This window comes from Pezoporus flaviventris, unplaced genomic scaffold (genome assembly GCF_033815535.1).
Source record: "Pezoporus flaviventris isolate CSIRO_AGI_PZ_B2104156 unplaced genomic scaffold, CSIRO_AGI_Pfla_v1 ptg000026l, whole genome shotgun sequence".
NCBI lineage: Eukaryota > Metazoa > Chordata > Aves > Psittaciformes > Psittacidae > Pezoporus > Pezoporus flaviventris.
In genome coordinates, this window is record NW_026892574.1 from 71,188 (window position 1) to 84,300 (window position 13,113).

General features: G+C 47.7%; 1 protein-coding gene across 4 annotated transcripts in view; it reads right to left on the reverse strand.

The window, feature by feature from the left end:
• Positions 1-64: 64 nt before the first annotated feature.
• The window catches only part of IP6K1 (inositol hexakisphosphate kinase 1), a 39,080-nt gene continuing 26,031 nt past the window's right edge, over positions 65-13,113 (reverse strand). For 2 of the 4 annotated variants that reach the window (XM_061458213.1, XM_061458216.1), the window contains 5 exons: positions 8,911-9,256; positions 6,413-6,623; positions 5,615-5,799; positions 3,262-3,437; positions 65-2,412 (listed from right to left, as the gene is read on the reverse strand). In XM_061458213.1, coding sequence (XP_061314197.1) covers positions 1,903-2,412; positions 3,262-3,437; positions 5,615-5,799; positions 6,413-6,623; positions 8,911-9,133 — 1,305 coding nt within the window. In that variant the 5' untranslated portion in view covers positions 9,134-9,256 and the 3' untranslated portion in view covers positions 65-1,902. The remainder of the gene's footprint in view (positions 2,413-3,261; positions 3,438-5,614; positions 5,800-6,412; positions 6,624-8,910; positions 9,257-13,113) is intronic. The other 2 variants (XM_061458214.1, XM_061458217.1) reach the window with 2 other exon arrangements.

The window sequence follows — 13,113 nt, forward strand, 5'->3', positions numbered from 1 at the left end:
TGTACAAGCTGTGCAGTCCCACTGCCGTGGTCCAAAGGGGAGAGGGGCAGGCAGGGCCACAGGGAAGTGGGGGGGAGGCCGAGATGCCTCCCAGGAAAGGGGCCTGCACCTGCCCAAGCACAGCCCACAAGGGACAAGGGCATGCACAGGGTGGGCTGCGATGGGCAACACGGCTGTTGGGAGGTACCCAAGGCACCCACAACTACAGCCCTTAGCCCCCCTCGCTCTGTCCAGCCACCCCTGCTCCCCAACATTCCCAGGGGCCCTGCCTCGTGCGGCAGTGACTCGCAGAAGCAATGAAGTAACCCAGCACAGAGCAGTGTGGTGTGAATAAAGGTCTTCAGCCAGAGGGGAGTAGTGGCTTAGGAGACAGGCAGGGGTACGGTTCAGGACAAAGCTGGCACTTCCCTTGCCCCTTCCACACACAGTGCCATGGACCTGTGCCTGCTCTCGCTAGCCAAGCACTGACAATTCCCAAGCAGACTGTGCACACATCAAGTCAGGACACATGCGACATGCGAGCATTCCCTTAACAAGCTTTCCTGAAGTGCAAAAAACAAAACCAGACCAACCTCACCAGTACCCAGGCGGCCTCTCCAGCAGCCAGGGTAATGGGAACACCATGGAACAAGTCAGTGACACTGGGGAGGGAGCTTGGGGGTCCCAGCACAGAAACATGGGGTGGGAGGTGATGCAGAGCAGGGTATGGTTTGGTACCACGAGGCCACAGTATCAAACATTAATGCCCTCATCAAGGGAGGCAGTGGGTAACACATGGGCTCAGGGAGGGAACCAAGGCAGCAGAGCACACCCCAGCTGGCTGCTTCACCTACAGACTGGTGGTTTATTTCAGGAAAGACTGACCCCGTGAAGCAAAGCTAAGCAGTCAGGCCATAGCACTGGCTGCTCAGCCAGGTGCCCCCTCACCTGCCCCCCTTGAGCCCCTTACGGAGGAGGAAGGGGGTCAGCCCTAACCATCAGCCTTCCCTTCCATCACCCCCGTGCATGGACCAGCCAGAAGGGCCGGAGGGGAAGAGGGCAGCCTGGGCCTGGAGGGACACACACACGTAGGACCTGTGGGACCAACATTACAGGACAGGAAGGGTTGAAATGGTCCGAAATGCCCCGCTGCACAGCTAGGGTCACGTTAACTGCTACAGATACTATTGCTAGCCCATGAGCTGAGTTCTTGCTTGGTCAATAGGCCAGGGCAGAGTTACTCTTACCAAGCCCTGTGCCTGCCCCGGGCTTGAGCACAATTGCAGGTGTGCAAGCATTCCCTCCCGGCCACAGCTCTGCCAGGGGTTGCATTTGGTCATTTTATTTCCATGTTTGGGTTGGTTACTCACAGTGCCCAAACAGCAGAAAAAAGGCAGCATCAAAAGCAAAGCCCCCTCAGCAAAACCCAGGGCAGAGCTCACACCAAATGAATGGACCAGCACCTGTGCTGCTCACCATCAGCCCCACAGACACTGCCAACTTCCAAATAACTCAGGAGAATTACAAAGGGAAGGATCTCCCAGGGGCTCCTGAGGTAGGAGGCTCCTCATGCCACAGCTCCAGCCCCCCCGGAGAGCCCGGGCTCTCCTGCTTTTTCTTCCCTATGTCCAGGTCCTCCCTCCAGACTGCATACACAAGAAGTGAAGAACCAGGACACCCAACACCCAGCAGGCATCTACAGAGCCTCCTCCAGAAGGCAGAGCTAGTGTGGTTGGAAGCATCGGGTCAGCATAAGGAGCTCTTCCATCCTGCTTCCCCTCAGCTCTTCTATCCAAGTACATTTAAAAACAATGGAGCAATACAATTGTTTAAAACCAAAGTTGTCTGCTTTTTTTCCTGTGGTAGTAGGTGGTTGTGTCTGCTCCTGCCACCATGACAAGATTAAAACGCTGTAGCTCAGGTCTACTGGTTTTCCTCACGCATCTGTTCCATGATGTTGATGAGGCTTTCCAGCCCAAACATGTAACCCATGTCAGGTCCATCATGCACCGTGGGGTCATCGCGAAAGCCTTTGAACGTGCTATGTGCAAAGTCAATCATACGCACATCCACCTTGGGCTGGGCCGAGGAGCTGGGCTCTGTGCTGCCACCATCCTGCGGGCTCTCCGGGACAGAGCTGTCCACCCGCTTCAGGCGCATCTCTGGACGGCGCTCCACAAACATTCCTGCCCTGCTGTCCTTCCCATCATAAATGATGAGGAGGGAGCTGGAGTAGAAGCGGTAGGAGGCCTGTCTTTCCAAAACTGCCTTCAGGCTTCGCAGTTTGGTGAGGATAGGCTCAAAGAGGTCTTTGCGAAGCTCAATGCCGTTGTGGAGATACTGGTAGAGAGCATTACGGAAGCCCTCGATGGAAAGACCGCGTCCATAGTACTTATTCCTGCATAAGTAATGCCCTGTGTCCAGCTGATAGACCTGGAACACCAAAAGAAATGCTTATCAAGTGGGAGCAACAGGTTAAGGTCACACACAGAGAGCCCTGAGCTGTCCTGCACTGACAGGGCAGAGGGGACTCATTCTGTCCCCACCAAACCCAAGAGCAAGCAGGAAACAGCTCTGCCTGTTCCCTGAACTCCACAGCAGCTCAAGGGTGCATTCCACAGGCACAGCCACAATGCCCAAACACTGACAGTCTCTTCCAGGACACCATCAGGCATCTCATCAGTCTGAGTGTCCCCAAGAGGCATGGCACAACAGACCCCAAAGGCTTAGAAAGCAAAGTCTTACAGCAACTTGGAGCTGCCAATACATTACTGCCGCCATTGTGTGGCATATGATTAATGAGGGCACCTGACTGCTTGTGAGTCTGTGGGCAAGATCCTTCTGCAGGCACGGAAAAGAGCAACAACTGCACAACAGCACCAGCAGCAAATCCTTGCGTGCAGGGCCCAGCCACAAGAAGAGGGCAACTTTTCAACTTTCACTTCAGTACAGAAGCAAATGTCAGCAGCTGCTGGAATGGGGGGGGACACGTCCCTCCCCAGGCACCACAATTCTAGCTGAACAATACGCCACAAAAATAATTTTATTAAAAAACACTGTAACTGTGTGTGAACCAAACAGCTTTGGCTAAACCAGGCCATCTCAGGAGAAGTAGGTTCCTTTGTCCTAGGGCTTAGGAACAAAGACAAAAAGCATGTCGCATGAACACAGGTGTACTTACCTGAAGTGGGAGACTCAGTGCTCAGCAGAAAACACTAACTGGAAGGTCTAACAGGGCTGCAAAGAGAAACATGCAGCACCTGCAGCCTTGGGGATCCCTACCTGCATCCCACACACGCGCACGCCCAAGGTGGCAGAAGTGCTCTGTTCACACTTTTTCATCTGCCGAGCAGCCTTCTCCTCAGATGCATCATCTCCGTGCTGTCTGGTCCCCATCTTCAGATCAAGTACACAGGGAAGCCTAAAGTGATGCACCACGTTCTCCAACAAAAGGAACTCTGGGAGACAGGTCAAGGAGAACTCACTTGCCAGAGACACCACTCCCTGGGACATCACAGACAGGGACAGGCAACAAACAGACAGCACAAACTGGGAGGTGAAGAAAAGGACAAAACCCAAACAGCAAGAAGATCACAAGAAGATCACATGCAGGGTACTGGAAACGCAGCAGGAGGAACCAATGAGCAGAACTCTAATGTCAGAAAAGACATGGTATGGGAATAAGAACTGCTGATATATTAAGCAAGAGCTTAAGGTCTACTGAAATTAGCAATTTAACCATATGGATAAACAATACAATCCCCACGGACTGAAAACTGAAGGCCCAAGCAATAGCACAGTACTGTTGCTCTTGGCCTGCCCCGAACAGCAACGCTGCCCAACACATGGGGTGGGGGGGGGGGGGAACTGAGGAGGCTACAAAGACAGGAAACAGAACAGTAATGGGAGCCTTTAATTACCAGCACACACAATCAGAGCACAGACTGAGAACAAGCCTGAGACAATCAGTGCATCAGCTTGTGCCAAAGGGAAGAAAAACAACCCTGAGGTTTGCCCTAAGTAGCCCTGGCAGGGCACAGTTCAACATGTTATGCTGAAATGACAACCAGAGCACAGCCAGATTAAACCTGCAAGGAAGTTTAACACGCAGAAAAATCTATCATCAGCTATGCTTCATTTTGAAAGAGGAACTTCGTAAGAATAAGGAACTGTGATTAAAAGGGACAGCTGAAGGGAATTGCTTCTCTGCAAGTGATGCAGGCTATTTAAAAATAAAAGCTGGAGGCTCAAAGTACACACTTGAGAATAGGAAAAGGAAGCCCACACAGTTAAAATGGTGAAGAATACAGCTATTAAAAGTAAGTTTGTTCCTATGTGAGGGAAACAGAATCAAGCTCCAGCAGGTGAAACAGAAACAAACAAAAAACCCACAAGATGACAAGTTCAAGACAAAAAGCACAAGACTCATTTGCAAAGGCACAGAACATAACAAATCCATCTTCAACCATGAGCAAACCAGCCAGACCGTCCAAAGAGGTTAAACACAAAGTACAAACGGAGCTACAGGGGAGACGGGTGGGATAGGGGTGTGAAGAGACCCCCTAAAAGAGAAATAAAATTAGTGTTTTGCTGCTTTATTTACTGGGTGAAAGCTATGGGGATTCCAAAGACAGAACCCTTCTTTCTGAGCTCATAGAATCCTCAAACTGAAATGCCAAGAGAAGAAACTGTATGGCAAACAGAAAATAAAGAGATGTGTAACTCATTTAACTCTCTGCCTTAATACCAGGAGACAGTGGGGCTACCACAGCACTAAGCTACACTGATCTGGGGAACTATAACATAGCCTGAATGGTGTTAGAGCCAGAGTTGCCAGCAGGGTCTTTGTGTGAAGATCTACTCTGTTCCACAAGCAATCCACAAAAGTGAGATGAGAAATCTGCTCCAAGTACTAGTTACTCAAGGCTGCAAAAATGAGGAACAGCTGTGCAGAACTTCACAAGGATCTTATGAGCCTGATGTGGCCATTAAATGGGCAGACAAAATCCACTCAAGTTTATATGCAAGATGATAAACATATGGAGAAAAATATTCATGTATAAAGCAATGGGTTTGAGACAATTATTACCAGTCAGGAATGGGATCCTGGGGTAATGAAATCGTATTTGGAACAAGACAGTGTGTTAGGAATAATGAGGGGGAAAGAGACACAACCGCATTAAACAACAGTGGAAATCTCTGGCTCAAATGCCCCTTCTGTATTGTGTGCAGTTCCGGTCACTGTCTCCAGAAGGACACAGTTCAACTGGAAGAGACTCACAAAAGGTGACAAAGACATAGTTCCCTCCTAAGGGATTACTGAACAGCACAGACCTGATTCTGCTGCCAACATGAAAAAAATACAGTTCAAAACACAAACCAACAAAGAGAAGGATCAGAGAAGAAAGAAAATGCGGGATCTAATCAGAAACACAGCTTCTCTGAGCATCAGTGTCAGACATGTGCCACTGTATGGGAAGCAGAAAGAAATAGTAAAAAGAAACTCGTAACACCTTTGCTTGTGTGAAGGATAGGAAACCCAAAGGAAATGCAGGCCTGGCTGCCCCAGGCACAAACATGTAAGGCCAAGGTAGCAACAGCAACCTGACACTTATTTCTGCTTCCCAAAGGATACTGTAGAGTTTTCGGTCCTTGGACTCCGACCGCATGCGGCTCAGCTGCTGCTTATGACAGCGTAGGCTCCAGGGATTATAGCTGATCTTTTCAGAGCTCAGACCACTGTTCCCATCCAACATCTGAAATGGAACATCTGAATGGATGTGCAGGTCCCCCCTGGGACTCTTTGTTTCCTGGATGCTGCTGGTAGAAAGACAGAACAAACTTTCCTGTTAAAATCCACACATTCTCCAGATACCTGCAAGTGTCACATCCTCCCCTTGCACACAATTATTTCCTATTCCTTCTCCAGCCACATGCTTCACACAATTCAAATCTTATTAACAGCAAATCTTCACTAATACCCTGAGCTGTGGATTCACGCTCAAGGATCTGGTCTAACATCTCTGCTAGGTTTTATTGTAATGATAGAGTAACAGGAACATTTGTTTCTCAGGGAACTCTGGCTGGTGTGAAGATAGAGACCCATATTCAAAGCATCCCTGGAAGAAACCTCTGTGTTAATAACCAGGTGGATTAAAGGGTGTTTGAACCTGCTCCACATACTTTGGTTCCACATCCAATAAACTGACAAGGGTTATCCTGTCAGAAGCATTTCACATGGATGAGTTCATCCTAAGCCCAGCAGAACTCTTGACACAGTTTGCAGTGCCCCCATGTGCCAAGTGAGCAAGTGCAAGACAGCCTGAGCACTCTATGCAAGTGAAGAACAACTGCAACAAAAGAAGCACCAGAGCTGAAAGGGGAAGAGAGATTTTCCACTCATCGTGTTGTCACTGGACCCTCCAAGTTTTACCTTTCAGTGCTGTCACTGGCCAGGCCAGGCCTCTCCTCCTTGTGCTCAGTGCCACTGCTTGATCTGTGAAGACTCCGACGCGAGTGCTTGCGTCGTGGCTGGTCCCTCTCTGGCATGTCATCCTGCTCCACAGCCTCATTCTCCACATAGGGATAGGCCACCAGGTTAATGTAACCGTCGCTGTCTCCTTCAAAACACACAGATACCACACCTGCCAAAGACAAGTGGCATGTCAGTTCTGTTTCTCTGGGCAAGGAATACACAACCACTAGCACCCAGATGTTCAACAGAAGAGAGGAAAATGCAGCTCACAGAGCAGCAAAGCAAATCCAGAGCAATGTAAAGGAGGTTTTAAGACTACAAGAACCCAAATGTTAAGCACAGCATAGAGGAGAAATCCCCAATATAGTGGTCTGAGCTGCTACCTGAGCAGTCAGTCAGTAGCAGCAGGGGAAGCTCTGCTACCACAGGAAATGAAGGACAAAAGCGCAGCTGGTAGACTGAGGGGTGTGATTATTTCCTTCCCTTCAGTCTTGCAGCAAATGTCACCAAACTGGAGAAAGTCAAGCACAGCCCACCAAAATATTGAGGAGAGCAAAGCATACAAAATACATATAGTTCATTGGAGCAAGTATCTATGTCTAGAAGCACACCTGCTGTTGACAAGGACATCACTGGCTGAGGAGCAATGTCCTTGTTTTATCTTTCTCCTCTAAAGAAGCTCTCTAGTATCTCAAGTATGAAGTACAGAGCTCTGAGGATGAGATGACGCTTGCATCTGTTACCACAAGTCAGCCAGTCTCACAGAAAAGGGACCTACAATGTGCCAGGGTTTCCTAGCAATAAAAACAGGAGGGTCTTGAAGTAAAACTACCTCAGCCAGGTGCAGGCAAGCAAGACCATTTGTGTCCTGTGCAGTTTTACCTTCTGAAGGCTCCTGGAAAGCACCACGGTCCAAGGGAAGGTATCAACCTTTAACAGCACAGACTCTGAATGTATCTACCTGGCCAGCCAGAGAGTAAGACAGCTGGCACGCTAGTAAGAGCTGACATCTTCATCTTCAGGACCATCTCCAGCCCTGAAAATGAGGCTACCAGCCCATCTCCTAACCTGCAATGACAAAAATCCTTCACTAGCTTGTGAAGCACTGAAAGCTGCCAGAAGTATCAGACACTACTGACTGATTCAAATAAATCATCACAAAGGCTTGCACTATTTGGATGATGCAGGCCATCATGTTACTGCCCTTCTTTTTCCCTTATCTGCACATGACAATGCTGAGAAGGTTCAGGTGGCTCAACACAACTTCCGAGCAGTTTGGAACTCCAGCATGTCACTACACATATGCCACTCTGAGTGCTCTGGCTGCCTGTATATGGACATCTCCATGAAAGAGCAATCTTATAGTAAGATGTCAGTGCTCAGACAGGAAGTATCCTCCCCAATCTTCCTCTCCTCCAGATCAGCAGGACAGACTTCTGGGACTACCAGATGAAGTCCCACGCTGGGGTGGACATGCATGTTCTATATCTTTAGGCTACCAGGAAGTATCTGACTTCAAGAAGGCAGATCTCCATCTGGACTATCAGCTTCACCAGTTTTAAATATAACTCCCAAGAAAATCCTGCCATCATATTGATTTGAGTCATTACATAGGCTTCAGCTGAGGTTTCCAATGGGCCACTAAAGCACCATATGGCCCCAGAGTGGTTTGAGGGTACAAGAGGACCCATCTGTTGGAGGCCTTCATTCATGACCTGCACACAGACACAGGTAAGCTGACACTGCTTTGAGACCCTCAGGCTGCAATCAATCAAACAGCAAGACCCCGAACAGGTGGTGGTCCCAGCAAAGCACCGTCTGCCCCAGCACCACATGATGACAAAGAAGGAGAGGCAATAGGAACACTAAGTCCCCCCACAAGGCTGCCTGCCAGCGTCACCATCTGAAAGACACAGATGAGCTCCCAGTCTCTTACAGTGATACAGACACTGGAAAATTCCATTCCCTCACAGTGACTGAGGACAAGGCTTCACCTCAGCACTCAGAAAGCAATGCTTCCTGCTTCAGCAGCTTTCTGATACATGTCCATAAAAGAGATGGGATGAGGAAGCACTAAATTATGGGACTGGAAGGTGCCAATGCTCGGTATATGATCTAACTTCATTTACTCAAGGTCAAGGCTGTAATTGACAAATACTTGGTAGTAAAATTACTTCAGTTACACACCCATAACCTTAAGCGTCAGACTACAACTGTTAGTTGTAGTCTGCATACGCTGCACACTGTCTAAAAAGTGAAGCATGCTGATTTCTGCATGCCTATAGAAAAATACTTTTTCCTGTCCATGTGCTCCTACAAAACTGCTAGCCTGAAAAGAGAATTAAAACCAACAAATAAGGCAGCACCAGAAGACAGCAAGACATAAGCAGCTGCAGGAAAATGAGGGCAGGTTCCTGACACATGTAACTGCGTTCTGGAAAGACAACAGGTCTCACCTTTGTACTCAGGTGTGAACTCCTTCATTTCTGGGGGCAGAGATTCATAGAAGCGCTGTTCTCTGGTAATGAGGGGCTTGCAGACAGTGTGGTCGTCATAGCGCATCATGCTGCTGTGGCCACCAACCTGGTGAATGAAAGGCTCCAGCAGGACCCCCCGGTCTCCAGATCGAGTGGCATTCTTGCCATACTTGCCCACTTCCATGGTTTGACAAACACACATTGCGTTGGGCACCAGTTGGACTCTTGGAGCATGGGGAGAGCCACATGGGCTGGGAGGGTGGCTCAGCAGCGGTCAGGCAGACACAGGGGAGAAATCCTGGTGATCTGCTCCCTTACAATGACCTGAAAAAGCAAAGGAGATTCCTGTGAACAGAGGACCACTTGTGTTCACTCTCTGTTGGCTCAGAAAAGGCTCTTGTATTTATTTATATCCATAACTATTCTTCTTCTGTTCTCTGTTTACATCACACTTGCTCCAGCATGCTCTTCACCACCACTTTAATCCCACAGGTAAGCATGCGCTCATTTGGAGGCAGTCTCATATACAGCTTCTCTAATAGTGTTGATAGGAGATGTGAGTATTCTGAGCCTTCCATCTGTAGAAAAATACCATTTCTTTCCTCTAGTTAATCTTATCAGTAAGGCAAGATGGTAATGGGGCACAAACGGAAAGGTACAGCACAACTAAAACCAAGCCTGTAACAGAGACTGTCACAAGCAAAACAAAGATTTCAAGACTCTGAATTCCACTCCTTGTGCCTCTGCATTTTTAACATCTGAAAAACTACATAATGATTCTCTCCTTTATTACTCTAAGCCCTTCAGGACAACACCTATTTCCAGATATTCACAGCACCTACATGCACAACAGGTCCCTGATCTCCAGAGGTAGGCAAGAGAGATCACTAAATCCAAATGAGATTAGAAGTGCTTTGGAGAAGACAGATGCTCTTTTCATGCTTGCAGACTGCCTCACGCAGCCATGGGATGATGGAAAAGTAAAGCCATTCAAATTCTCTCCTGCTGACTTTCCCTTTCCAGCTTAGATCGTAGCTGCTCCTGAGGCTGCTGGCGAAAACTCCATGGGATTTCCTCACAATGATGAGTTATCCAGTCTTTGGTACAAGAACCATATGGTGACTACAGTTTCTGTGAATTCATCAAATTTCCAGTTTCTTGGCACAGCCACACATAAGGGCAGTAATTCGAGGGATCCTGGAGGCCCGGACAAGGGTTCAGGCTGTTCCTCATGTGGCCACGGGATGTCATCACAGCTACACAGCACTGCCAAGCTGGGGGAAGCTCTGCATGAAGACAGGCTCTTCTCCCTCCCTTCAATTCAATCATGCAGGAGATACAGTTCAAGAGATTCAAAAGTAGCAGCGATACTTCCCAGGATGTTTAACCCATCTAATTACAAAACTCTCCGCAACAGGACAATGCTTCTCCCACCCTAACTGCATGTCCCTGCTCGCTCCCTCGCACTGGGTTTTGGAACAGCGTGAGTTGAATCATCTCACTGAGCTGATGGAAAACATTTCCTTTTGTGGTTACATGACCACACAACTAGACTTAGTGTAAAGGGAATAATGGGAATATTTAGCTGGCTTTTACAGTGAGGAGAGGGAGTGGGGGTGAGGAGGGAAACAAAAACATCAACACCACAGATGGTCCCTCTCTGTAGCAACTCGTATCAGTTTCTTCAAGGTATCCTTCAAAGCCTCTGTCTCCTAAAATCAACTCAAAGCCCAAGTTGTATCACAAAGACAAAAACATGCTGTGGATTTCTCTCCTCCCTCTTATCTGCTTTATCAACAACAAGAAATTTCAGCAGCAAAGGCTTGCTTACATCGTGTATGGTTTAGTTTGGTTTAATGGTAGTTAGTATCTAAGAACAAGCAAGGTGCCAGCATCTGCAACAGATCAGCACTTCAGATTTCAGATGAACGCTTTACAGATTTACATCTCCCCTGCCTATCACAGCTTTATCTTGGATTCAACTTCTTTTATTTTGCCAGTGACTAAAGCAGAGTTTTCAGTTACTGCGAACAATACATGGGACAACTTTAACTTCTCGTATTTCTGTAACAGAGTTTAAACTTTATGGGATAAGAGAAGATCCATCTGCGCAATACCAGGGGTTGCCATACTTAGGACATATTATGATGCTCAAGTCTGGTACTAGTCCCAGTTTTCACCAAAAGCCAATCAGAAAATCTCAGGGTCCCGACCAGTGACGGAAGGAAGTACTATTACCCATACTTCAAAGAAGGGGGTTTATCCAAGCAGATTCATTAGCTTCAGACAACTTCACTAAGATGGAGATCACAAGCACCCAGGCAGACACACCCTCCCCCCCCCCCAGTGTGTTCTCACAGCAGCACCTCACCTATGGGCTACAGGCAGATGTTGGCCATCAGAGCAAGAGATCTGAACCCTCTGCCTACTTCCAGTAGCCTTCTTTCCTAAAGGTAGGCAAAAACCAAGCACTCACCACCTGAATTATTCTGAGGACAGCAGCCCCTCACTCTGCAGAGTCCCTTAAGCCTTCTCCATTGCATAGCCTAGACGTACATGTGAGATGGCTTTTGGGACAGTGGCAGTGAAAGCAGGATGCAGCCTCTAAGAAGTGCCCCAGGCTCACTGCCAAGCTGCCCACAGCCCCCAAGAAAACCCAACATGACAAGTTTTGGATGTGCAGGCACAGCTGGGAGGGAGTGACAGCCACAAAACAACACATTCCATGGCTGTGACACAAAAGAAGGAGCCGGGCACCAGGTGGGGAGAGTCTAAACCCAGTTACGACTGCTCTACATAGTCATCCACATGTTCTAAAGAAAACAGTGATACAGCCGGTATTTTCCCCACATACAAGCAGGCATAAGAAAATACTTCTGCACAAGCAACGTTTCAGAGACAACTTTTCTAAAAGGGAAGCCATCTACAGGGCTTGAGAAACAGACACTTTATAGCTCAGATACAGCTTAGTGTTTTCCATGAGACCTACTCAAAGTAAAAGGTTATTACTAAACATGGACACTATCTACAAATACAGAATAATCCCAGGAGTCTCAAACAAATTTAAAGCAGAAATTGTTTGAAGGCCTAAATATTACTCATCCTTCCTCTGTTAAACAAAGGCATGGGTTCAACTATTTTAGCTGGCATATAAAATTCAGAGTTCTTCCAATCATACTGTAAAATGCAGTGAACAATTCACACAACAGCTTGAGGGAGACCAATTTATGGAAGCAGATCCTCCAACATCACTGCTATAGCTCAAACAGCAGTAAAACATTTAGTTTAGCATCCTCCCTTCCAACAGACTGATCTATAGTTAGCAAGACAGATCACCCATAAAGGCAGACTTGCAGGAGGAGGGGGGTGAAGTTTAGGAGCAGAGTTATCAGTGACTACAGAAGGACATACCACATCCTGTGCTGTGCTGTGCATCCCCCACTCTTGTACTGGAAGAGACATTATTAATATATATTTAAGTCTGGATGCTTGTCTGTTAGTGTATCTGCTCCAAATGTGAACTGCATACTTCACTGTTCAAACACTTATTAGCAGGATGGGCATAAAGAGCACAAAATACTTTCAAACAGAAGTCAGGAAGACACAAACTCTGCTCTTCCAAACTATCAAGTGGGAAAAACCCTGCCCCCAATACCAACATTACTCTTAAGGAGGGAATATGCCCCTCCACAGAAACAAACAGTGCTGTGCTCTTGAATACCCAGAGCACTCTTAAACATTACGGAACCTTAGCTGAAGACCTTCCCACGTCTTACCAGACCACCGCCAGAGCTAAAGAACAGAGATGTTCTCTTCGATGATGTAACTTCAGGTGACAGGGTAACTAGCCTCAGAGGTTACCACACACTTGAGAGGTGGGGACAGCGAGCTGCACTGCAACGGGTGTGAGAATTACTGCAGACCACACCACGACGCTGATGTCCCCACTCTATATAAGCAGTCTTGTACAGCGGCAATGCTTCACGACTTGCTAGTAAATCTATTTTCCAAAATAAATAGAACTAGCATTTAAAATCGTGACAGTTGCACAGCAAGAAAGCTGACTGCATTAAGCACTGTTGACTCATGCCTTTGTTGTAAGCAGCTTACTAGTCCATCTTTCCAGCACCACCTTGCTGTGGCTCCTAGGATATAGCCAGCCCTCAGGACCTGCTGTGCTGA